At 54.0% G+C, this 26,085-nt stretch overlaps 1 protein-coding gene across 1 annotated transcript in view; it reads left to right on the forward strand.

Annotated features, from left to right (window-relative positions):
- The window catches only part of POFUT1 (protein O-fucosyltransferase 1), a 30,786-nt gene extending 4,951 nt beyond the window's left edge, over nt 1-25,835 (forward strand). The window contains exons 3-7 of the mRNA XM_004612581.2: nt 4,066-4,248; nt 6,275-6,387; nt 13,248-13,440; nt 15,047-15,289; nt 19,042-25,835. Of these exons, the coding sequence (XP_004612638.1) occupies nt 4,066-4,248; nt 6,275-6,387; nt 13,248-13,440; nt 15,047-15,289; nt 19,042-19,230 (921 nt within the window). The 3' untranslated portion in view covers nt 19,231-25,835. The remainder of the gene's footprint in view (nt 1-4,065; nt 4,249-6,274; nt 6,388-13,247; nt 13,441-15,046; nt 15,290-19,041) is intronic.
- Nucleotides 25,836-26,085: the final 250 nt, after the last annotated feature.

The following is a 26,085-nucleotide window of genomic DNA, read 5'->3' on the forward strand; positions in this document are numbered from 1 at the left end:
ATTCATACTTAATAAATTAACTTAGGGGCTGGAGTGATAGCACAGCGGGTAGGGCGTTTGCCTTGCACGCGGCCGAACCGGGTTCGATTCCCAGCATCCCATATGGTCCCCTGAGCACCGCCAGGAGTAATTCCTGAGTGCAAAGCCAGGAGTAGCCCTTGTGCATCGCCAGGTATGACCCAAAAAAGCAATAATTAATTAATTAATTAATTAACTTAAAAAGTTTTTAATAAATGGGGCCAGAGCCATAATACAGTGGGGTGGACAGCTTTCCTTATGCGCAGCTGACCTGGGTGTGATCCCTGGCAAGCACGTGTGTTCCCCTGAGCCCACCGGCAGTGATCTGTGAGCACAGAACCAGGAGTAAGCCCTGAGCAACCACTGGGTATGGCCCCAAACCGAACAAAAACTGAAAAAAAAAACAGTTTTTAATGAACTTTTAAAAATTCCCTTTAGAAAAAGAGAAAAAATAAATAAATAAATAGTAAAAAATAAAAATTCCCTTTAGTTGGGGCTGGAGCAACAGCACAGCGGGTAGGGCGTTTGCCTTGCACGTGGCCGACCCGGGTTCGATCCCCAGCATCCCATATGGTCGCCCAGGCACCGCCAGGAGTAATTCCTGAGTGCAGAGCCAGGAGTAACCCCTGAGCATCGCTGGGTGTGACCCAAAAAGAAAAATAAAATTCCCTTTAGTAAATATCTAAGGTTGTGACCGTCCTGGCCGCCTCTCCTCCACACAGGTTCCCTTTACCCTCTGCATGCCCGTGTTTCGGGAGGCCGTTGGCAGGTAGAAGTTGAAACCCAGGGGGCTGGAGATCACAGCCCGGCTTCTCTGCTGACTGTCCGCAGAGCTGGGCAGGTGCTTGACCTCCTTGTGCCTCAGTCTCCTCACCTCTCGGACAGGCTGCTCATAATTGTTTCCTCTTGCCCGCATGAGCTAATGCTCGTGGCATGCCTTGATGCCATGCGCCTCCCCCTGAGAACCAGCTGAGGCGAGAAGTGCTTGGAGACAGGAGGTGCTTGGTCGCTGCCATCCCGGAGGTGGTGAAGTTTGGTTCTCGCTGTCCTCCTCCGGGCACTGCCCCTTCGTCTCTCTCTGGCCGCTCCACTCTCGCTTGCTTCGCCTTCTCAGTCAAGAGTCTCGGGGACGCTCCAGCTCTGGCCTGCTGCAGGTGCCCAGTGGCCCCGGGGAGCTCCCCGTTCCCACTGGGACCGTCTCTCCGGGGTCTCTGGCAACCTGAGAGTTGCCAGATCCTTGTTGCTGTTGTTGCTGTGCAATGGCCTCAGGCCAACCCCGTTGTCACCATGCTCACAGCCTTGGTTGTAGCCTTCGCCTACTTTTCGCTCTTGACTCACCTTTAGGTTGCACTATTCGACCGTGGAGCCCACGACAGCTCAGCTACACTGCTCACTGAGGGTGGCGCACTTGGTGGTGGTGTGCACACGCTTTTTCTTTCCCCCTTCCCCCTCCCCCGGTTGTGGCCAAGGATCGAAGTGGGGCTCCCACATGGAAGCGTGCTCTGGAGCCCTTGATGCCTTCCCTCTAGCCCTCGCGCCTTCTCGGCGGTGGGTTTCTGGCAATCACACTGCTGTTCTGTGGCGCTGCTGGGGTCTCACTGAGATGGTTTGGGAGTTCCTGGGAGAGAAGTCCTAGTCTCCCTCCTCCTGTGCTTGTAAGGCGGGTGCTCTGTTGCTGAGCTGTCCCCCGGCCCTTCCTCTAAAGTCTTTATCTCAGTGGGTCCCCTGGTGGCACCTGTGCCCGTGAGCTTCTCTGTCCTTCCCGATCTTCCCCCTCTCCCCAGCATCATCTGGTCTTACTCCAGCCTTGAACCTTTAGCCTCTTCCTCTTGTGCTGTATACGGTATTTGTGTGGCTCTGGGTTTCTGTTGACTCCCGTCATCTCCGCTATTCCCCCCTGCATCTCCCCAATTGATCTGTGTCCAGACACACAGGCCTGTTTCTCTAACTCCTAGGCCCTGAGTCTTCTTGGAAGTTGCACAGAAAATCTCGGCTTCACAAAGCCAGCACTGAACTTGCCATGTTCTCCACCCACTCACCTCACGCCCTGTATTCCCAGCCCGGGTCTGTCCCCTCCAGTCATCTGGGTACCCAGCCCAGGCACCTAAAAGTCACTAGGCTAAGTGTCTCCCTGCCTCCCTTTACATATTCTAACTGCCCTGTGCCTATCTTCTATCTCTCGGTTGGGCTTGTAGAGATGCTCAGAATATATGCCGAAGGAGTGTGCGAACAGGTAAGGGCATCAGTGTCGTACCCCGCTAAGGATATCCGTGCTGTATCTTACCATCAGTTCCTCTTTTCTCTGCTGCCAGCATAATCTTTCAGAGAGGCGAATCTTCCCAGTGGTAGAGGCCCAGGGTTCCATCCCTAGCAACAAATCAAAACAAATGGAAAATCTCGTTAATTTCTGTTTAAAACCCTTCTGCAGTTGCTATCAGTGAAGCTTCCTGAAGCCTGTTCTTCGGCACCCCAACAGCTTGCACACGGAAAGAGTCAGTGATGCAGATAGTTTGGGAACCTGTTCTTGATTCTCTGTCTCCCCCAAATCGGAGCTCCCGGACCAGGGATGTAGCTCAACAGTAAAGCACTTGCCTTGCATGTGTGGAAAGCCCTGGATTCAGTTCCCCGCAATGCAAAATCAGCAACAAAACAAAACAAAATTGGAGATTCAAAATGTACCAGCAATTTGAAGGTCCTGAGAAGTCCTCTAGTAAAGAATCGGACTGTATTCCCCAGGCCTGCTCAACTTGAGGGTGTGTTCACTGCAGGACCCTCTCTCCACTGGAACTTGTGGAATGTGTTTAGGAAATGCTGAGCTATACGGTAAAGTTCAGTTTGTGCTCTTCAGTTTTTTTTTTTTTTTTTTTTTTTGCATCACACCCAGCGATGCACAGGGGTTATTCCTGGCTCTGCACTCAGGAATTACTCCTGGCAGTGCTCAGGGGACCATATGGGATTCTGGGAATCGAACCCGGGTCGGCTGCATGTAAGGTAAACACCCTACCCGCTGTGCTATCGCTCTAGCCCCTCCATGGTTTCTTAAGAAACCTGTTAGACCTAGAAAATACAGAGAGAAGTATAGTCAATAGTCAGTTACCTCTGTACAATCGGTATTCATGCAGTGTGATAACCATCAGCGTTTTCTCACCTTTGCTTTATCTTTTTTTGTTGGAAATAAATAAAATGGGACAGGTAAAGTCATTAAAAGATACAAATCTCTCTCATCTCCTAAGGCCAATCCTAGCCCTTCCCACACGGCAGAGAGAACCTCCCCTGAGTTGACTGCCTTTGGTGTGACACTTTCCAACTTTTGCCTTATACTTCATGACACTGAGTATCCTTTTCTTTTACTTTCTTGGTCCCAAGTTACACTTCTATCATCAGCCCTATGTAAAAGTGTCCATTTCCTTTGCATCCTTTGTTTCTTTCTTGGCCCAAACCCGGCAGTGCTCATGGGTTACTCCTGGCTCTGCACTTAGGAGTTACTCCTGACAGTGCTTGGGGGACCATATGGGATGGCAGGAATCGAACGTGGGTTGGCCGCGTGTAAAGCAAGTACCCTACCCGTTGTACTATTGCTCCAGTCCCTTCTTGCATTCTTTCCCATAACTATAGTCAGACTTTTCAATTTTTGTAAGCATCATGAGTGAGAAATGAAGCATTGTCATTTGCTTTTTCCTAACTGTTGGTGCACTGGCGTGTCTTTTGCATGTTTTGGCTTATATGGGTTTCCTTTGCTGTGAGTTGATCTCTCCTTCCCTTTGCCGTATTTTCTCTTGTGACATTTGTCTTTTTCCTTACAGAAAGAATCCACAATTCTTTTTCCTTACAGAAAAGAATATCGGTGTCTCTTGCGCAGTTTTGAATGCGAGAGGTACCGCTACCTTCTCTAGTTTTGCAGATGTCTTACCCAGCCTATTTCCGTCCTCACTGGGATCGTTAGCCAAAAGTTTGTCATTAGCATGTAGCACAGGCCGCCTGGTTCTTGGCATATAACGTGATGCTGATAGTGTCTCTTTCCCCCTCTTTTCCCCCCTCTTCCTGTAGCTGCATGTGCCCTACCAGAAATACTTCAAGCTGGAGCCTCTCCAGGCCTACCATCGGGTCATCAGCCTGGAGGACTTCATGGAGAAGCTGGCCCCCACCCACTGGCCGCCTGAGAGGCGGGTGGCATACTGCTTTGAGGTGGCAGCCCAGAGAAGCCCGGATAAGAAAACATGCCCCATGAAGGTGGGTCTGGGCAGGACCGTTTCTGCCTGTCTCGTGTCCTCCAGGCTCTTAAGAGACTGAGTGATGACAAAATGTGGGCGAAGGGACCAGGAGAGCTTAGAGGAGAGAGTTCGAGATTTCAGTCCTGTTTCTGAGCTGCTGTCATCCCCTGGACTTGGCTTCCTCTGGGCTTTTACTTCTGCCTTTGCATTCGCGATGCCGGTGCCTACTCTGGCTTGCCCTTCACGCATCACGAAGGCCAGGTGTCAGGGCTCGGTGCGTGGTGGTGCCAGGGCTATTGGCAGTCGTCGGTAATGCTCACTTAGCTCTTCCCGGGGGTCTGCTGCCATGCTGAGCGGCACCCACGCGCGTCACTGGCCTCTCACTGCTCCCCCAGGAGAAGACTAGTAATAGCCCTATTTTATTTATTTATTTTTGGTTTTGTTTTTTGGGGGCCACATTCGGTAGTGCTCAGGGCTTACATCTGACTCTGTACTCAGGGATCACACCTGGAGGGGCTCAGGACCCCATATGGGGTGCTGGGGATCAAAGCTAGGTCCACTGTGTACAAGGCAAGTGCCCTACCTGCTATACTATCTCTATAGCCAATAACCCCACCCGTTTTATGGAGAGAACTCTGAGTGCAGTACAGAGTGACTATATATATAGTGTGTGTGTGTGTGTGTGTGTGTGTGTGTGTGTGTGTGTGTGTGTGTGTGTGTGTGTGTGTGTGTGTGTGTGTGTGTGTGTGTGTGTGTGTGTGTGTGTGTGTAGAACGTTATTGGTAGGTGGGACGGGGTCTCCCAGACTCCCAGATGGGATTCAAGAGACCCAGGGGCCCCTCACAGCAATTCTCAGCCAACCCTCCTGCTTGTCCGGCGTGAGGCCCGAGGATGCAGTGCTGCTCAGGTCCTGCCGTGCCGGGCTGGGATTACCTGGGCCATCCCGGTGGGGCCTGGGGGACTCCAGAGATGCTTCAGGGACCGTGTGGTGCCAGGAATCAAACCCAGATCAGTCACAAGCAAGGCTTGTGCCTCAGCCCCTGTCCCATCCCTCCAGCTCCTACATGATTATTTCACCCCTGGCCCCATGGCGGGGGAGCTGGGATTCAGCCTTTCCTCCGCTGATGCCATCACTCGCCCTCTTGCAGCGTTGCCTCCTCTCCGCAGGGAGGAATGTGCGGGTTGCTGGCAGCTGGAGAATGAGACAGTCCCCAAGCGACCTCCAGTGTCCAACGCTGGGGAGGGTGGTGGGAAGCACTACACATTTGAGGAGGGAGCGCTGGCTTCCAGCCCTAGACTGCCCTCACCTGCCGTGTGACCTCAGGCAAACCCCCGCACCTGTCTGGACCCTGGTTTCGCCTTGCAAAGGGCCTTGAGGGTCTCCTCTTCGGCACCTGTCGAAGCTCTGATCCGGAGAGTTCCACACCGGCCCGCTGTCCTCTCCAGGAGAAAAACGACTCCAGTGCTCCTCTGGGGATCGACCTTCTTTAAATGAAAAACAGAAAGTGCCCCCACCTCCCCCTCCCTGGCCGCACCCAAGGCTGCCGACTCCTGCCACCTCTGAATCACCCCAGCACCCCCTGGGGGCAGTATCACCCATGGCCGCACATTGATGGGCTGCTTCCTCCCCAGATACTCCCCGTGCAGCAGGGCCAGAGACTGGTGAGCGGGAGCATCGCTGCTGACACGGGGATGGGCGTCTCCTGCTGGGACCCAGACCGCAGGGCACACGGGCCCCCTCAGTCAGCAAACCTCTTTCTCTTTCTGTTTCCTGCTGGGGCCACCCCAAGGGTGGGGCACCACCGCAACCACCCTGACAGTGCTGAGAGGCCCCCAGGCCCCCACCCGTGGTACTTTGGTGCTCAGTGGGCCGGGCAGTGCCGGGAATTGAACTCGAGGCCTCACGCCGGCTAGGCATGTGCTCTCCTGGGCCTCCGAGGTCTATTTCAGTGTGAGTCAAATTGCATTCCCACCCGCTTGCCCCATCCCTGTAGGGCTTTCCCTCCTGTCCCCTCAGTAAGCCTGTGACCATCCTCTTTCTGCAGGAAGGAAACCCTTTTGGGCCGTTTTGGGATCAGTTTCAAGTGAGTTTCAACCAGTCGGAGCTTTTTGCAGGCATTTCCTTCAGCGCCTCCTACAAGGACCAGTGGATCCAGAGGTACTCGGAGAGGCCGGTGTAGCTGGGTTTCGGAGAGGGCCATAGGGAGTTGTGGGCGGGGAGCAGCATTGGAGCACACCTCGAGGAGACCAAAGGTATGGCTGTTTGTCTGTTGGACTTGGGATCCGATGAGATCTGTCCCCATCTCTGCGCCTGATACCGTGGAACATTGACCCGCTGCGAGGTTGAGCAAGCGTTTATCAGCCGATAAAGGATGTCATAAAAAGAGGATTGTGCAGTCACATGAATCTTGATTTCCTCCTCAAGGCGTGAGAATCACTCCCCGAGTTACCGTCCCCTTCACAAGGTGAAAATTGGAAGCAGCTCCTCTCAGGCGCAGACTGAGAAATGATATCATCCTGATAATAATTGGATGTGCTTTATTAAGTACACTCCAGTATGCCCTATTAAAAAAAATAGGTTAGCAGGACACTAGCACATACTGTGAAATATTTATGGAGCGTCTGTCATGTATGAGACATAGTACTCAAAGGCCAGAGGCGATATATATAAAAATGAGGAAGACCCGGCCCCGCCTTCAGACAACTGCAGTCAACTGCCAGAACAGTGCTCTGATCCTTGACGCCTGTAGCGAGAGAGTGTGGGCTGAGAAGTCTGCCCTGGACTGGGAACCGTGTGGAGTTTATGAATTCATGCAGAATCACATCACTTGGTATTTAATAGGCCAAAGAGAGGCTGGTGTGGGACATGGGCCCGGCTCGGGAGGACAGATCTGCACTCAGGCCCGGCCCTGCTTCTTCCTGGGGGGCACCTGAGCCATCATGTCCAGATGTCTGTCCAGACTGAGTGTCCCCCTGGAGGAATGGGGGGGAGGACTCCCTTGTGTCTGCAGTGCAGAGCACACAGTGGGGGCCCAGCTAGTGTTGGCTGTGACCATTGTTTGTGTGCTGTTTCATCAGAGCCTCCGAGACGTTTCACCAAGCGGCTCCTCGAATCTGTCTCCACTGGGTGAGGAGATGGAGCCGCTAGAGGTGAACGGACAAGCCAAGCCAAGCCATGGTTAAGGAGGCTCTTGGGGCTGGGGTCTTTCTGGAAGCGTTTATTTCATAGATCATAAAAGCTAATGTTTAACTCGTGCCCAGGATGTGCCAGAGATGGGTCTTAAGTTTTCACGTTGCTGTGTCTCCTAAGGTAATCACTCATTTAATCCTCCCGCAAGTCGGTGGGGCAGGTGTTCTTGTCATAAGGAAGTTGAGGCCCAGAGGAGTGCCATCACTAGCCCAAGGTCATGGAGCTTGAGGTGGAAGATGTGGGGTTTGAACCCACACCAACCTCCTGACTGCAGAGTGCTCCGTCCTCAGCCGCTGCAGCAGAGAGCCGTTCCTTAATGTGTTTGGAGCTAGGAGGGGGTGGGACATACCTCGTGGTACTCAGGGCTCTGTGCTCAGGGATCACTCTTGGCAGTGCATGGCGGGAACCATAGGTCATGCTCTGACCTAGGGTCGACCATGTGCAAGGCCAGTACCTAACCCCAGCCTGTCTGCCTGGCCCCAGTTCCTTGGGGACTTGCCTGCAGAGCTAGTTCTCGAGCCAGTGACCTCGGCCGCTGAGAAACACAGGCCCAAGCGCCCCTCTTACGGCTTAGGTGGGCAGTCCCGTTTGATTGGTTTTCTCGGTTCTCCGGTGGCATGCGGTGAGGCTGTCCTCACCACTCGGCTTCTTGCCGAGCCCTCACTTGTTGGAGACTCAGCGAGGCACCCCGGAGCCTCAGATGGGCTTTGGTTCCTGTGGAGGACCCCACCATCATGACCTCAGCTAGATCTGATGGCTTCCCATGGCCCCGCCTCCTGGCTCATGGCACGGGGCTGAGGCTTCAGCATGGCTGGGGTGGGGACTTGGGGGTACTGGGTGCAAAGCTGCAATTGAAGGGGGAGCAGAAGCCTTTCTGGGAGCTAGTGGAAAGGGGCTTCTTCATGGTGGGACATCAGAAGCGAGACAGGCAGAGGCGCGCACTCGCGTGTGTGTGTGCGCGTACTTGCCCAGAGGAGGTGGGAGAGCTGCAGAATGCAGGGTGTTCCCCTCCTGGCTGTTGCTGCATATTAAACCTCTCCCAGACTCGGTGACTCAGCCCTGGTTCCGTGGGCCGGCTCTTTTGTTTTGTTCTGTTTGTTTTCTTGATGAAACCCCAACTGTACAGCATTTCTGTCCACATTAAACATCTTGTTTCTTGGCATGAATGCCCTTTAGAGCACCACCACAGATCTGGTGGAAGATTTTGTTTTGTTTTGTTTGGGGGCCACACCTGGCGGTGCTCAGGGCTCTCACTGCTGGCTCTGTGCTCAGGGATAATTCCCGGTGCGGCCCCGGGGACTATATGGCATGTCAGGGATTGAACCCAGCTAGACTTCATACTATCACATTTGCCCCAGAATTTTTTTTTTTTTAATAATGAAGGAAATGAAATATATTCGGAGTCCCGCCACCCTTCCAGAAACACTGAGCATCTTACTGACTCTCCTTCCACTCCAGGACGGTCCTGTTTGCTTTGGTCTTGAGCCAAACCCGTGATGTGCTCCTGTGCGGCCAGGACTCAGACTCAGGCTTCCATATGCCGAGCTCATACCTGGCTGACCTGGGTCTGACCCCCAGCACCCCGCACAGTGTGAGCCATGTGAGCCCCGCCAGGAGGGACCCCTGAGCACTGCTGGGCCCAGTGGTTGTCCCCAGACCCCCAAACACAGCTCCCCAGTGCTTCAGACAGTCTCCCTGTCCCATCTCCAGACATCCCTTTGCTTTGTTTGTTTTCATGGGGGAGGGGGCTAATATTTGGACCAGACCCCTTTTGAGCACCCTTGGCTCTGTGCTCAGAAGTGACCCCTACAGTTCGTGGGGACCATATGTGGCAGCCTCTTGCACAGCAAGCACTTTACTCGATATCGATATAAGCACATAAACTCTTATTTCCCTTTCCCAGTCTTCCTGGCAAGATCTCTGAGCCTCCTCATTGCTCATTCCCGAATATCCATCATAGCTCCTGTCTGTGGAGGCCTGTGCTAGTAACTGGGAACCAGAATCACCACAGCCAGCTTTGAAGACGCTGGTTGACTGGGTGGGGAGGGTGGGCGTGCTGGAGTCAAAACAGGGCAAAGGGGGCCGGAGCAACAGGACAGCAGGTAGGGCGTTTGCCTTGCATGCAGCCGACCTGGGTATAGTCCCAGGCATCCCATATGTTCCTCTGAGCACCACCTGGAGTCATTCCTGAAAGAAGAACAAGGAGTAACCCTCGAGTATCACTGGGTGGATCTCCCACCACCACCAAAAATATTTAGAAACAGAGGAAGGGGCGCCGGAGCCATAGTACAGCAGGTAGGGACCAGCTTAGTTCTTTGAGTCTGACCACTGGGTGAGCTCTGAGCCCCTCCCAACAGCATCTGGCAGAGGGGTGGTCTTCTGCTCCAGCCCAGGTTTAGGGGATCAGAAGCTTTTACTTCCTATCATTGGAGGCACCCTCTCAGTCTCTACTGAGCTGTCACTTCTGGCAGGGCTTGGGGGACCAGATGCGGTGCTGGGGATTGAACCCAGGTCTGCCGCATGCAAGGCCAGTGCCCTGCCCACTGCACTATCTCCCCAGACCTAAAGAGCCGAGTTCTGGTAGAGCCAGGCCCCTGACCTGCATGGGTAGGAGTCCTGGCTGACGAGGCCGCCCAGGTGCCCCCACCCCTCCCTGGGCCCACAGGCAGGCAGGGAAGACAGCAAAGGAGACGTGGGACAGGCACCCCTCTCCGCGGATCCAAGGCTCAGGCATGGGGACTGGTGGGAGAAGTGTGGCGGGTGTTTGGGGAGCGAGACCTTTGGTCTGGGGGTGAAGTGTCCTGCCTGGGGCGTCCCCGTCATGTGAGCGTGAGAGCAAAACCACCTCTTTGTCCCGAAGGACGGGACTAGATCGGAAAACTGCTGTTCATGCCCACAAATGGGAAAATCTCTAGAGAGACGAACACGAGCACGTGACCCAAGGTATCTCCACAGCCCTATCTCTAAAACGTCGATGGAAATTCTTGAAATTCTAAGATGGGGCCAGAGAGATAGCACGGGGCTAAGGTGCTTGCCTGGCAAGCAGCTGATCTCTGTTCGATCCCTGACACCACATACAATCTCCTGAGCACTGCCAGGAGTGATCCCTGAGCACAGAGTCAGGAGTAAGCCCTAACCGCCCCCCCCCCCCCCAAAATTGACATGGATTATAAGCAATATGATAATGGTGGTGGTGGTGGTGGTGACACTAATAGAATTTTCTGGCTGCCAAGCATTGTTCTAAATGTTCATTCATATTCGTCTTTTAAACCTTCTCAACAAATTAAATTAGAGCTATTAGCTTTATTTTCTGGATGAGAAAACTGAGGCACAGAATGGCTGTGTCATCCACCAAAGTTAATAAATAGTCGGAGTTAGTAAATGAGTCCAGTCGTTTTCACCCATGAACGCTGTGGGTACAAGAAGGTTCACGCTGGCACAGTCAACCTTGGAACAAGGCCGCCTGGCTCTGTCCAAAAGCACACAGGATAATATCTATAAAAATAGCAAACGTGTAATTGTGCATAAAATTGCAGCATCTGGAAAGAGGAAAAAGACAGAGCAGAACTTCTGACAGTGTGTGCCTTTTATTATTTTTGGTTTGGGTTTGTTTGGGGGCTACACCAGCAGTGCTGGGGTCGGGGCGCTTCTCCACCCTGGCACCCAGGAATCCTGACTCCCAGTGATGCTCAAGAGACCTCGAGTTCCCAGAGAGCAAACACAGGCCTCCCACCTGCAGACATGCTCTCCAGCCCACTGGGCCGTGCCTGCAGCCCCTGCATGTGTGTACTGGTAGGGATTATTTCCTTTAGGAAAAAAGAAACAGGTGGACCATAGTGGATAAAAGTAAAAATATATATATTTTTTTTTTCTGAAGAGCTTGGAATACGTCATTTTATTTTTTATTTTTGTTTTTTGGGGGACACATGCAGCAGTCCTTAGGAGTTACTTCTGGCCCTGCACTCAGGGATCACTCCTGGCGGGGTTTGGGGGCCCATATGGGGTGCCATATGAAGGTCAGACTCCGGTCGGCCCATGCGCGGCAGGCATCCTATCCGCTGTACACTTCCGGCCCCCGAGTACTTAATAATTTTGAATTGAAAGTTTTTTTGGAGATAATTATAGAGACACATGCAGTTATAAGAGATATATAACAAGATCCCAAACGCCCTTTACCCGGTGTTCCCAGCGGCGACACTTTGCTTAAGTAGAGTGTCATGTCACAGGCAGGACGTGGCCACAGTCACACTCCACCATCGTGTGCAGCTTTCCCCTTTTCCCTCCGCTTATGTGTGTCTGTGTGTGTCTGCGTGTGTGTGTGTGTTCAGTTCTGTTCCATTCTATAACTGTGAGTGTTCCTGTGCCCTCCATCGGAGTCAAGATACACCATAACAATCCTTTGTGTGACCAGTTTATTACCACACCCACCTCCCGAGGTTTCTAACTAGCCCCTGACAACACTAGTCACTTCTCCCTTTTCAGCCCTTCTCGCTAGCTTGTCATTTCTAAAAATGCTCAGCATGTGGATCACGCAGTATGTAATCTGTTGGAATTGGCTTTTCCGCTGGGCAGGACTTCCTTGGGATCCATACTCTCTGTTGCCCCCGTCAGTAGCCCGTCTGTACCATAGTAGCATTTCCTGGGATGGTTGCCTGTAGTTTGTTTCACTGTTGACTCGTGCAGTGAGCTCGAGTCGTATCGAGTTTGGGTTGTTCGGAATCAGGCAGCTACGAACCTTTATGTAGGGGCTCTCTGGGGGCTGCTGTCGGCCTCTGCTTCCCAGCGTCTGAGCCAAGAGTCCGTTTGCTGGAGCACACCGTCAATGCAGGTCGTTTTGTGAAAAACGACCCAAGTGTCTTTGAGAGGCCTGTTTCGTAACACTAGGTAAGGGTTTTGTTGGGCTGAGGGAAGGCGTTTCACAAGGCCTGTGCAGCCAGCAGGAGTTCCTGGTGCCGCAGGAGACGTCCAGGCTTTGCTGGCTCCAGGTTTGCTCCTACCCATCTGCCCAGGAGTGTTGCTCAGACTCTCACCCGTGCCAGGCTCTGTGCCAGGAGGCCGTGCCTTACTAAGACAAAGTCCGCCGCGTGCCACAGGGACAGTGGGGGCCCACAGCAGGGCAGGGAGCCTGCTTGTCTTGCTCCTCCCAGGGCCCAGGCACCTGGCAGGCCATCAGAGGGAAGGTTTGGGTGTTGAGTGAAGGATTTCTGTCCGCGCACATGTTCCCTCTGGCGTGTGCGCTGTCCATCGCCTGGCGTGCGCAGCTGCCATGTGGGCCAAAGGGCAAAGGCTCTGTCCAGACACGCCACCGTGGAGTCAGTGAGTGCACCCAGCGGGGAGCATGACCTACGAAGGGTTGGAATGCTCCACGGTAACTTTGTGATTATTAAACAAGCAGCAAGGGCTATAAATTCCGCGCAGCAGAACGGCATTGTGTCTCGGGCCTGCTACCGCCGCAGCCACCACCGCCCAGGCGTCTTATCAGCCCCCTTGCGGTTTCACAACCTGCCTCGCGTCTTGCGTGTCACCAGGGCCCCTCTGCAGGGTCTCCGGGACATGGTGCCCCTCCATCCTTTTTCCCGTGGGGTCACAGGCAGATTCAGCGCATCTTCTTTTTTTTTTTGGTTTTTGGGTCACACCCAGCGATGCACAGGGGTCACTCCTGGCTCATGCACTCAGGAATTACTCCTGGTGGTGCTCGGGGGACCATATGGGATGCTGGGAATCGAACCCGGGTCAGCCGCGTGCAAGGCAAATGCCCTACCTGCTGTGCTATCACTCCAGCCCCTCAGCGCATCTTCTAACATCCCCTCCTTCTGTCTCATGCCTAGATTTTCTCCGAAGGAGCACCCTGTGCTGGCCCTGCCCGGGGCCCCGGCCCAGTTTCCGGTGCTAGAAGAACACAGAGTCCTCCAGAAGTACATGGTCTGGTCAGATGAGATGGTCACGATGGGGGAGGCCCACATCCGTGCCCACCTCACACGGCCCTATGTGGGCATTCACCTGCGCATCGGGTCCGACTGGGTAAAGCCCCCACCCCACCCCCCACCGGTTCTCGTGTCCCCGAGTGGGGTCTCCGTGTCTGTGAACTCCAAGGTGGGACTCCCCGTTCAGCATGAGTCACGGCAGAGCAAGAACTTGCTCCATCCTTGGGCCTGTGTCTGTGATCCTGCCCCAAGCGTGTCTGTCAGAGCTGGGACTCTCCAAAGCCAACTTGCCAGGACTCCCCTAGGCAGGTGCCATTTGTGTCCTCGTTTCATGTCTGAGGGAACTCCAGGAGAAAGTGAGACTCTGGGTCAGGCAGCGAGCCAGGAATGAGTCTCGGCCCCACGCTCTCCTGCCCCGGCCCCGGGCTTAGCCGGAGAAACACGAGCCTTGGAGGAGAGGCGAGGCTCACAGCTGAGGAGGGCAGCCTCTGAATTTAGAGGCTGCTGCTTGGGTGAAGACCCCACTTTATATAACTTCCTGTAATTAAAAATGGACCCAGGCCAGAGCAATCGTCGGTGGGACGCTTGCCTGGCCTGTGGCTGACCCAGGTTTAATCCCCCACCCCATATTGTTCCCTGAGCCTGTGAGGGGTGATCCGTGAGCACAGAGCCAGGGGTAACCCTTGATCATGGCCAGGTATGGCCCAAAACCAAATAAATTAATAAATAAATACAACTGGACCCATGTGGACAAGCTCCCTCATGTACCTAAGAGTATGAATGTGCATGTGAAGAAAACTTGTTGAAGATGTGAAAATACTAAGTATAGGAATTAGACCAAAATTCCAGTTAAGGAAGTAATTAAACATTTATTTACCCACTAGATTCCGTTCCTGCCTCCCTCTAGCTTCCACAAAGAAAATAGGCCAGGCCCAGAATATTTTATGAGTGGTTTAAGCCAGACCTTCAAGGAATAGATAGCTCTTATCTGTACTTTCCTAGAACATAAAAAGATATAATATGCTAGTTTTTTAATGAAGCAAGCATTATATGAATACCAAACTCAGATAAGGTCAGTTCAGAAAATTATAGCCCATTATCGCAAACTTAGATCATAAGAAAAAAAATCTTAGTAAGTAAAAACCCAATGACATGTTCAAGAACCTACAAGTAAACTTTATCCACGGAAGGCCGTGAAATTTCTGTATCAACACCCAGCAAAGAAAAATCATGTAGTCACCTCAGTGGAAGCCAAGAAAATATTTGCTAAAAGTCAACACCCGTTCATGATGGGAGGGGGGCTGGGGCGGACCAGGAATAGAAAGGTCCCACCTTAACTTGATAAAGGTTATCTCATGCAAACCCACTGCCAACATGTGCTTCATGAGAGTTATCAGGAATGTCCCCACTGAAACCAGCGATCAGATAAGGCTGCCCATTATAACCCCTGACTGCAGGATTCTACTGCAAAGCCCAGATACCGCAGCCAGACCAAGAAGACAAATTGTCATTAGAAGCCCATGCCCCACTCCCCAGAAAGAAATAGCCTCTGTTACACCCTGCACACATCTTCCTCTTCCTCCCCGTGGGCTCTCGAGAACACCAGTTGTGCTTGACCTGCAGCCACTGCCCCGTATCAGTTCTTGCTTTGGCAGGGGGAGGGGGTGCCGGGGGGCTCCTTGTCATTCACTGTGTCCCCGCAGAAGAACGCGTGCGCCATGCTGAAGGACGGCAGCGCAGGCTCGCACTTCATGGCGTCGCCGCAGTGCGTGGGCTACCACCGCGGCACTGCCGCCCTGCTCACCCCAACCATGTGCCTCCCGGACCTGAAGGAGATCAGGCGGGCGCTGCAGCTCTGGGTGGAGGCCGTCGGCGCCCAGTCAGTCTACGTTGCCACGGACTCTGAGAGCTACGTGCCCGAGATCCAGCAGCTCTTCAAGGGGAAGGTAGGCCCAGCCCCGGTGCCCAGCATGGTGCCCTGGGACCCCGTCCCCCACGATCTGGCCCTTGATAGGATGATTCCCTTGACCAGCCAGCTCCTCTCTGACTCCGACCCTTCCTTCAAAGCCCAGCTCAGCACCTCTGCACGGTGACCCTCTGGCTGCCCTCGGCCCTCGTTACCAGGGTGTCACAAGGCACCATCACGGCCCTTCCTTACATCTGGATGCCCTTCCTAGTCTATGTGGGACCTGTGTCGAAACACACCTGTCGGGCCAGAGGGATAGTCCAGTGGGTAGGGTGTTGCCTTGCATGCAGTCAACCTGGGTTCAGTCCCCAACACCTGCTACCATCCCCCTGAGCCTGCTGGGAGTAATCCCTGAGCACAGAGGCAGAAGTAAGCCCTGAGCATTGCTAGGTGTGGCCCAAAAAACAACAAAAGACTCCAGGCCCCCACTCCTACCCCTGGAGCACGCGCGCACACACACACACACACACACACACACAAAATAGAAAAATACATTTGTCTCCTTCTCCCTCCTTACCCCGCTCCCCTGCCCCCGCTCCCTCGCCCCCCCCCCCCACCACCACCCTGTACTGGCTCCCTGCTGGCAGGATTCACAGCTCACTCAGTTAGATTTCTCTGTGTCTCCTGGTTCTTCGGCCGCCCCAGGCCTTGCAGGCCTCGATGTCTAAGCACCTGATACATAATGAACGTTTCTCAGATGCCTGTTGGCTCGGGATATCGATAGTGGGCCCTTAGGGCTGGAGCCATAGCACAGTGGGTAGGGCATTTGCCTTGCACACATCCGACCTGGGTCCAATTCCCAGCATCCCATATGGTCCCCTGAGCACCGCCAGGGGTAATTCCTGAGTGGAAAGCCAGGAGTAACCCCTGTGCATCACAGGGTGTGACCCAGAAAGGGAAAAAAAAAAAGAGTGGGCCCTTGCAGGACCAGAGATAGTACAGCTGGGAGGGCGCTCGCCTTCACATAGCAGACCCAAGTTTGATCCCCAGCATCCCATCAGGCCCCCCCCCCCAGCCCTCCAGGAGTGACCCCTGAACAACAACAGCCAAAAGAGCGGGCCCTGGCAAGCTGGGGACCAGGCTCAGAGGGCGGGAGCTCCTGCCATGCCTGCAGGAGCCCCGGCTTCAGTCTCCCTTACTGCGTGGTCATTGTCCCCCCAAACACCAGGCAGGATGTGGCCCCAAACACAGTGCGGGTTCTGGCTGGAGAACCTGTGGAGCAGAGGGAGGGCGAAGAGGAACTTGGGAGCCTGAGCTCTCCGGCCTCTCCAGGCCGCCGGCCTGGGCTTCTGTTTCCTGTCTGCGAGATGGGCCCGAGATAGTGTCTATCTCTCAGCGCCATTCGGGAGATCAGGGATACAGAGTTCCCGAGTGTCTTCGCGCAGATAAGGGCTGAGGAAAGTAGCCTTCCTCGGGCGCGAGGCTGCTGGGTGGACAAAGGGCAGAGCAGCGCTGGGCCTGGGCCAGGCGCGGAAGGTGGAATGGCGCGTGTGCCACTGGCTCGGAGAAGAGTAGGAGGAGGTGTCTGGCAAGTGACCCAACTGGTTTTTTTGGTTTGTTTTTGTTTTGGGGCCACACCCAGCGGTACTCAGGGCCCACTCCTGCCTGACTCTGCGCTCAGGGATCACTTCTGGTGGGGCTCCGGGGACCATGTGGGGTGCTGGAGAGTAAACACATGTGAGCCCCCCGCCCTATACTAGCTCCAGCCCCCTTAGCGATCAGGCTCCGTGGAGCGAACGCAAGCCCCAAGTGCATGTGGGGGCAGAGGGCTGTGTCTGGAGGGCTTCCTGTTCCTCTTGACCCCCAGGCAGGCGGGATGGGCCAGGAGAGCCAAGTCAGTGCCTCTCGGTCTCCCAACTACCCTCCGTAGAAAGTCATCAGCTGGGAGTTTCTGCTGCCAACCCCTCCATTTTATAGCTGAGGCAAACAGAGTCCAGAGGCCCAGATCCGCCCTAGAGGCCTCCCCGCTAATTACAGTGGGCTTGACACTGAGCCGGTGAGTTTCAGGATGTGGGTGGAATGGTTCTGGGGATTTTAGCCACCAAACCGGTATAATTGCTTTGCTGCCAACTGAGTGGCGAGCTGGTGAGTGTGGCTGCCTCAGAAATCTCTGTGTGCCAGCACAGCACTTTCAGCCCCGAGTCTCCCCGCACCCCACCTCTGTGCTGCAGCCTTTGGAGAGTCCCAGGGAGTTTTTTTGTGAGGTTTTTTTTTTTCAGAGTTGTAACACCTTCAGCTTCTGCCATTTTCTATTTCCTGTTCCTGTGTCACTGCTCTCGCCCTTTGCCACTCCTCAGTCCCTTCTCTGGGTGCCTAGGGCATCCCCTTCCTCCCGAGAGAAGCCTTCCTCCCCTCTCCGGCTGGACCCTGGGTCAGCAGGATGTGGTCATCCCTGGGACTCCCTCTCTCCCTCAGGAGAAGTGCCTGCAGAGATCTCTAATACGGGCCCCAAGAGAGATCCAGGAGCAGGGGGTGTGGGTGGAGTTGTCATTCATTCACTTGGCCATTCAGCCACCCCAGTTCATTGAGGTGAGTCCCCCCCAGCAGTGACAATTGGGGGGCAGGAGACAGGCATTAGTTCCCAGAATCACTCAGGAGTCACACTTGCAGGCAGTGTTACCTGTTCAGAAGTCAAGGGATGTGGTTTGGTGAGTATATCCACAGGCAGAGGACCCTGACCGGGGAGGGGTCCGGAGGCCAGGGAGGGCCCCTCCAGAGAGGGAAGACTCGGCTCCAGAGGGAGGATGAAGTAGGTGTTAATCAGGCAGAAAAGAGGCCCCAGATAGAGGGAGGGACATTAGCAGCCGAGTGGGGGCGCAGATGATGGGTTGGAGGTGGGACCCAGCAAGGCTGGGGGAGCTCTGAGGGCTGTGGAGAGGTGGACGATGGCCTTGTGGCCCTCACCCAAGATCCACGGGCCAGAGCGAGAGTACGGCAGTTAGGGCACCTGCCTTAAACGCTGCTGACCTCGGTCCAATTTCCAGCATCCCAGGTGGTCCCCCGAGTAATTCCTGAGCACGATCAGGTGTGACTGCCCTCCCAAAAAAAAAAATCCAAAATTGCCATTTGGGGACTGGGGAGATAGTCCAGGAGTTAAGGCATTTGCCTTGCCTGTGGCTGTGGCTTCAGTGGTGACCCTGGTTCAGGTCCCTGACGCCACATCGGGTCCCCCCACCAAAAAATAATAGATTAATGGTTTCCTCTGGCTGATTTGAGAGTAGAGCGGGAGAGGCATGAAGATATGAGGCCAGAGGCAGGCGGCTGTCTGGCTGTACCCAGAGGTGGGGGGTGAGCCCGTAGAGAAGGGTGCGCCTTTGGGTGTCAGTGTGGGAAGGGAACGGACGGGCCTATGGGCTCCCAGGCCTGCAGGCAGTGGAAGCAGATGCGGTCACCGTGGTTTGGGGGTCCAAGCTCTTTGGGCTTGGTTTCACGAGACAGGTACTGGGGTCTTCTAGGTCTGGTAGGGAAGGTGAGGGAGGGGGAGGGTGCTCCAGACCCAGGGACCCCACATGCTCTGCTGAGAGCGAATCCAGAGGCAGGCGGTAGAGAGCAGCCTGCGGTGGGGGCCACGGCAGCGGCAGGCTCAGCCCCCGTCTGCGTCCTCTGCGAGCTCCCTTCTGTGTGTCGAACTGGGCAGAGGAAGGAGGTTGGGGGCCCAGAGAGCCCGCAGGCCCGGCCCCGTCACTCCCGGGCCCCAGGCACCCTGGCCGTGACGCACTCTCCGTCTTGCAGGTGAAGGTGGTGGCCCTGAAGCCCGAGGTGGCTCAGATTGACCTGTACATCCTTGGCCGAGCCGACCACTTTATTGGCAACTGCGTCTCCTCCTTCACTGCCTTCGTGAAGCGCGAGCGGGACCTCCAGGGCAGGCCGTCCTCTTTCTTCGGCATGGACAGCCCCCCGCAGCTGCGGGATGAGTTCTGACCTGGTCTGACCTGGCCCCTTGGGCCAGGCCTCCCAGGACTGATCCACACGGGAGCACACTCCCCCCCAACTGCCTGCCAGCACCGGAGAAAAGTCACCAGGGGCTTCCTGGAGGAGGAAGACCAGCCGTCTCCCCAGGCACAGAAGTCCGCCCTCCGGCAGCCCATGCTTCTCCCTGCCACCTGCCTCACGTGCTGCCCGTGTCTCTCGTGGGCCTGTCTCGCCAGAGCGCGGCTGTGCAGCCTCTGTCTTCTTCTGTCTGCCCTGAGGAGCCCAGGGCACTACACACTCTGCGGCGAGCTTTGACGTCGATTCCTAGGCTCCAGAGAGAGCTTCATCGTCTTGACACACAACTGTGACTCCCTCCGCTCGCCCTTATTTTGAAAAGTCTGTTCCTGAGCAGAGGTGCCTCAAGTGACCTTAACGGAAGGGAGGATGCGGCCAGGGGTGGGGTGGATCTGTGGAGCTGTTGATGAGCGCCAGCGGGGCTGTCAGACTCATCCCCCACCCGCACCCCACCCCGCCCCGCCCCGCGCCTACCCAAAGCCATTGTTTTGATGTCCCCCTCCTAGACCATGTCCAGGGTTAGGAGCGTGACCCCTCCGCCTGCCTGGGCCAGCAGGTGCTCTTCATCCCGGCGGCACGTGGTCCTCCCTAGAAGGTTCCCGCCAGGAGGGGCCCTGCCTGGGCCAGGCCATCTCGCATGGCTCTCAGTACCGTCGTCAGGGTCTCCCAGTGTGTCTGTCGCCAGAGGCCAGCAGGCCTGGCCACGTCCTGCTGATGGCCGCTCTTTCCCCGTCCACGCCCTTGTTCCCTGGGCTCAGGTTGCAGACTTGGCCATAGCGTTGGGCTCCAGCATCTTCCAGCCCAGCCTCTGCAGCTCGCGTGCCCAGGCCCTCTCCTGAGGGAGGGTTGCCCAGGCCTCTGGCCAGGGAGGGGACTGGCAGGACATAGGCGTCCCCAGAACTGCCTCTTGGAAGCCAGTGCGGCCCCGCCTGCCGACCCCTGGTGGGAAGGTCCCCAGAGGCTGCAGTTACAATAATCCAGAACTCCGGAGAGCCTGTGGCTTTGAGGGGTGGGATTTGTTTGTATGGCTCGAAAATTCGCATCTAACATCTGCATGTATGACCCCCTTCAGCCCTCAGTCCCAGAAAACATGGAGATGTGAACCAGCCAGACGCAGCGCCCTGCAGGGGCCCCTCCCTGGCTGTCCTCAGGGAAGACACCTGGATTGTCCGGAGGGCTGGGTCAGAGGTCACAGGGCCCGCGGGCTGAAACACCACAGGTGGCATTACTTGCTGCTTGGAGAGATGCAATGGGGCATGGGACGGTTATCTGGACCTTCTGCAGAGCGAGGTGCACTGGGCCTTACCCAGAGCCCACACGCCCCGGCCTCCACGGGGTCTTGGGAGTAAAGCAGGACTCGCTGGCTGCTCCCACTTCCTGGACCGCGGGTCACGGCCCACACGCGCTGCACGCCTGAGTGTCTGGGCTCTGAGGGGCCATGCAACCCTGCTGATTAGCATCGGCCCTGATACCAGCCCGTGTTTCTGGAAGAAAGAGCACTGGAATTTCATCGGAGGGAGCCAGTTGTGCTCCCGTAGAGGAAGCACTTGGTTCCTCTTTGACCCAGTTTCCTCGCCATACAAGGGTGATAAGACTGCCCGAGTGTGGAAAGGCTCAGGAGCAGATACTGCGCGTCAGAGAGCACCCGTGGAGGAGTCGCCGAGGGTGCTCCGTGCCTGCTGCTGTTGCACTGCTCCTGTCGCTCTCCTCCTCTGCGCCAGCTCTGTGCTTGACAGGGCCTGGGGGCAGCCTCCGACCGCGTCCCCGCCTCGTGCCTGGGAAACAGCCCCGTGTCCCGTCTCTGCTCCAGACAGAGTGCTCAGAGAACTCTCAGCACTTCCCCCAGGCCTTGCACGGTGGTAGTGGGAAGCAGAGTTTGACTCCCCCTTACCAGCCCCCAGGATGCTGTGCTGCTCTGGGCGTCTGTGAGGTGCAGGGGGGAAGGTGACCAGACACCTTAGCTTCTGCGGGGTTCCCGCTGCGGGCCGGCCACTGCCGGGAAGTTTTGGGACAGGGCGCTCACCCCAGAAACAAAGTGCCCACGAGAAGCCTGCAGCATTCTCGAACGGCTGCATCCTTCCGGTCCATCAGGTGGTTAAGCATCACCCACCGTGTGATACGGAGACGGCACTTCGGGGTACTGGGGATTCAGCCCAGGCTCAGATTAGAGGAATGTGTCCAAGTAAGTAGAAGACACAGCACCTGTGTCAGAGGGAGTGATGAGAGTGCTGTGAAGAGAAAGGTTTGGGGGCACGGGGCAGAGCCGAGAGCAGGGAGCTCAGGGAAGGCCTCTATGAGGGGGACCAGGAAGAAGGACGGGTGGGGCGACACTCAGGTCTGCCGGCTGAGGCCCTGAAGCTCAAGTGCATGTTTTTGTTGTTGTTGGGGATTCGGGGCTTATTACTCCTGGCTCTTCACGCAGGGGTCACTCCTGCCAGTGCTTGGGGGGCCATACGGGGTTCTAGAATTGGAAACCAAGTCTGCTGTCTTCATGGCCAGCACCTCACCCGCTGCACCCTCTGGCCCCATGGAGCAGGTGTTTGAAATTGGCCTACGAGGCTCGACACAGCAGGAAGAAGGGAGGGGAGAGGCAAGGTGGGACGAGATGGTGGGGCTCAAGCAGGGGTCCTTGCAGCATAGTCGATGGGCGATTCTAGCTTTATAAACCACTGTAGAAGATCCGAGTCTTTGCAGCATTTTAATCACGCAGTGTGGACAATTCAGTGTCCTGGTGTTCACTGAAGAGCATATCATTTTCCTTGTTGCTACTCAGCCTTGAAGAATGTTTTTTGTTCCTTGTTTGGGGGCCATACCTAGCAATGCTCAGGGGTTACTCCTGGCTCTGCACTCAGGAATTACTCCTGGCGGTGCTCAGGGGGGCCATTTGGGATGTCCGGGACCAAACCCGGGTTGGCTGTGTGCAAGGCAAACGCCCTACTTGCTGTACTACTCCAGTTATTTGAAGAATGTTTTTAATGACAGAGCACTCATTAACAGGTGACCCATTGCTCAGTATTATCCTATTTTAAGAACTTAATATGTTCCTGATTTTCACTGTCATTTGAAAAATCCATTTGTAGGGTTTTTTGGCCACATCTAAGATTTTTTTTTTATTATGTCCCCAGAAGTGGATTTGTTAGAATGAAGATTTAAAAACTAAAAATCTTTGTTATGCAGTGGTGGTGGAAAATGTGCACTGGTGGAGGGATGGGTGCTCCAGCATTGTTTGACTGAAACGCAGTCATGCAAGTTTGTAACTGTATCTCACAGTGATCCAATAAAATTTCTTAGAAAAAAAAATCTTTGTTATGGAAAAGCAAATTACATAAAGGTTGTATAATAAAATGAATTTACAGTTTCAACCATTCTTACAATTTCTCTAGTATCATTTTATTTTCTAGCCTACCCACTAATTCAGTTCCTGTAGTCATTTAAAGGGGACTGGAAGGGCTGGAGCCATACCACAGCAGGGAGGGCTTTTGCCTTGCATGCGGCCTACCCGGGTTCGATTCCCAGCATCCCATATGGTCCCCTGAGCACTGCCAGGGGTAATTCCTGAGTGCAGAGCCAAGAGTAACCCCTGTGCATCGCCAGGTGTGACCCAAGAAGCAAAAAAAAAAAAAAACATAAAGGGGACTGGAGTGATACACAGTGGGTAGGGTGTTTGCCTTGCACACGGCCAACCCAGGTTCAATTCCTCCATCCCTCTCGGAGAGCCCTGCAAACTACCAAGAGTAACCCACCCACATGGCAGAGCCTGGCAAGCTACCCGTGGCATATTCGAGATGCCAAAAACAGTAACAACAAGTCTCACAATGGAGACGTTACTGGTGCCCACTCGAGCAAATCGGTGAATAACAGGACGACAATGCTACAGTGCAGTCATTTAAAGAAAATCCGAATATGCCTCGAAGGATTTGCTAGCACGCTGAATCAGGGCTCTTGGGAATGAGCTAAGCCCTGTGAGATTTGGGCCCAAAAAACGAGGTGAACAAGTGGTTCCTGACTGACTTACAGAGTGACCTCAGTGCAGGTCACTCACCTGCTCCCACTGATTGGCTGTTTCTCAGAATTGGTCTTCTCAAGGCCGTTGGAGCCCTGGTTTAGAAAGCAGATTCCAACCACCCACTCAGAATTGAAGCATCAGAACGTGCCTTACCTGCCGTACTATTGCTCCAGGCCAAAGCCTCTTAAATTGTGATCCTTGGGCTGGGGAAACAGGCCCAGTGACATCTATAGCCCCAGAGGTGCCAGGCGGTACCCAGGAATCTACATCTTACAACACACCGATGCATGATTTTGATCCCCAGTGGCCTGAGAGACTTCTTTATTTCTGGGGCCACACCCAGCAGTGTTCACAGCTTATTCCTGGCTCTGTGTTCAGGGATCAGTGATTACTGACAGGGCTTGGGAAGATTGTGGCACTGGAGATTAAACCCACAGCAGCCACGTGCAAGGCAAATGCCTTACCCACTGTACTGTTGCTCCAGGCCCAGGCCCTCTTAAATTGTAATTGTTGGGCCAGGGAACTAGGTCCAGTGACGTCCACAGCTCTAGGAGATGCCAGGCAGTGAACACTGTTGGAGTTGGGATGTCGATTGACCGTGGGCACCGGATGGAATGCACAGCTAGAGAGTTCAACCTTCGATCAGTAGGTTTCTGTTTTAGAATGAGTCTGAGCATGTAGAAGTAAAACAATGAAACTACTTACTTATTACTTATTTTAAGTAAGTATTTTACTTACTCTCCCTTGAAATAATGTGATTTAAGGACAAGCAGGTTTGTTATGCTTTCATGTCTTATTTTAAAAGTCAAGTAGAAGGCAGAAGAGATCGTAAAGCGTTTGCCCTGCATGCAGCTAATCTGGATTTGATCCCTGGCACTGCATAGGGTCCCTTGTGCCCTGCCAGGAGTGAGCCCTTAATGGGTGTTGGAACATGATATGACCGAAATCCAATTATAAACAACTTTGTAACTGTATCTCACTGTGATTCAATTTTAAAAATTAATAAAACTTAAAAAAAAAAGTGATCCCTGAACACAGAAGTAAGCCCTGAGCACAACTGAATGTGGACCCCCCCTACACACACACACACACACACATACACACACACACAAAGGTGAGGGACAGGATAGGGGAGGCCATGGGAAGAGTTAAAGCTTAGGAAATAATAATAAGGTTTTGCTGTTCCCCAAGTAAGATTCTCTTTCCTCCCTTCTCTCTCCATCCTTGGTTGAATTGATGGGGGGGAGGGGGTGGAAAACGTTGCCTAAAGGCAAATCCTGCACTCAGGATTATGTTGTCAGCATTTATTCAAATTCTTCCTTGACACCTGGTATACTTTAGGGTTGGGCCCTCTCCCTTGAAATAATGTGATTTAAGGACAAGCAGGTTTGTTATGTTTTCACATCTAATCCTTTATTGATCATCAGCCCAGGGATACTAAGCCCAGCCAGGTAAACAGCGGGGAGGGGAGGCATTTCCCAGAAACCTCCTGATCTCGTGCAGTGACTTAGCAGAACTGGGGAACAATGCCCACTCAGGTGGCAGAGGAGAAGCCACCCGAGCAGCCTCCGGACGGTACCCAGCCCTCCCTGAAAATGTACCTTTAAAAAAGAAACGGCCACACGTCTAGCCATTTGACAGTTATTATGTGGGGATTGAGAGATTGCCCCTCTTGGACTGTGTGCAAGATGGCTCAAGAAGTACAAGGCACTGGGAGAAGAAGAGAATTATTATTTTTTTATTCTTTTCTCAATCCTGCTAACGATGCCAAAAAGAAAACCTCAGTTTGATTCATTGCATGTGTCATTAAGTCTTGTGCCTTGTAAATAATCTTCCCTGCTGGGACCAGAGATGTAGTACTGTGAGTAGGTCATTTGTCTTGTACGTGGCTGATTTGGGTTCAATCCCTGGCACCCTTCTGTGGTCCCTGAGCCACATCAGGACTGATTCCTGAATGCAGAGCCTAAACCCTGAGCACAGCCAGGTAGGCCCAACAACCGAAGGGAAAAAAAATTTTTTTTTTTAATATCTGTAACAGAATCTCATGAGAATTTAATATCACTGTCTGTTACTAGTACTTTGATTGATTTTTGGTGTGGCTAAATAAAAAACTCTGGGCTTGGGGCCGGAGTGATAGCACAGCGGGTAGGGCGTTTGCCTTGCACGCGGCCGACCCGGGTTCAATCCCCGGCATCCCATATGGTCCCCCAAGCACTGCCAGGAGTAATTCCTGAGTGCAAAGCCAGGAGTAACCCCTGAGCATCGCTGGGTGTGACCCAAAAACCAAAAAAAAAAAAAAAAAACTCTGGGCTTGAGAGATAGTACAAAGATTAAGGCATATACTTGGTATGTGCCTTGGCCCCAGCCATACTGGTTCAAAACCTGGCACCACATATGGTCTCCTAAGAACCATCAGGAGTGACCCCTGAGCATAGGGGCAGGGGTAGCTTCTGAGCACCACAGATATGCCCCCCACCACCACACATACATTGCAAATAATCCTACTATGATTGTAAAAATATCTGTTAGGGGTTCCTGAATGCAATAAAGTTGAGAGATGAGTCTGTGAAAAAATAATAATCTTGTCTGGCCGTTGCTCTTTTTTCCTATAACATCCCATTGGGCTTTCTCCTCGGATATGCAGATTGTTTTCATTCTTTCCACCATCCCCCTCACACTCTATATATTGCATTTTCCCTATTGGGAGACATTCAAGTCTGACTGTGGGGGGGACCATGACAAGTTGCCCTGCAGACGGTGCTCCATTCTCCCACGTGCAGCAG

The sequence above is a fragment of the Sorex araneus genome, chromosome 5 (genome assembly GCF_027595985.1).
Source record: "Sorex araneus isolate mSorAra2 chromosome 5, mSorAra2.pri, whole genome shotgun sequence".
Lineage (NCBI taxonomy): Eukaryota > Metazoa > Chordata > Mammalia > Eulipotyphla > Soricidae > Sorex > Sorex araneus.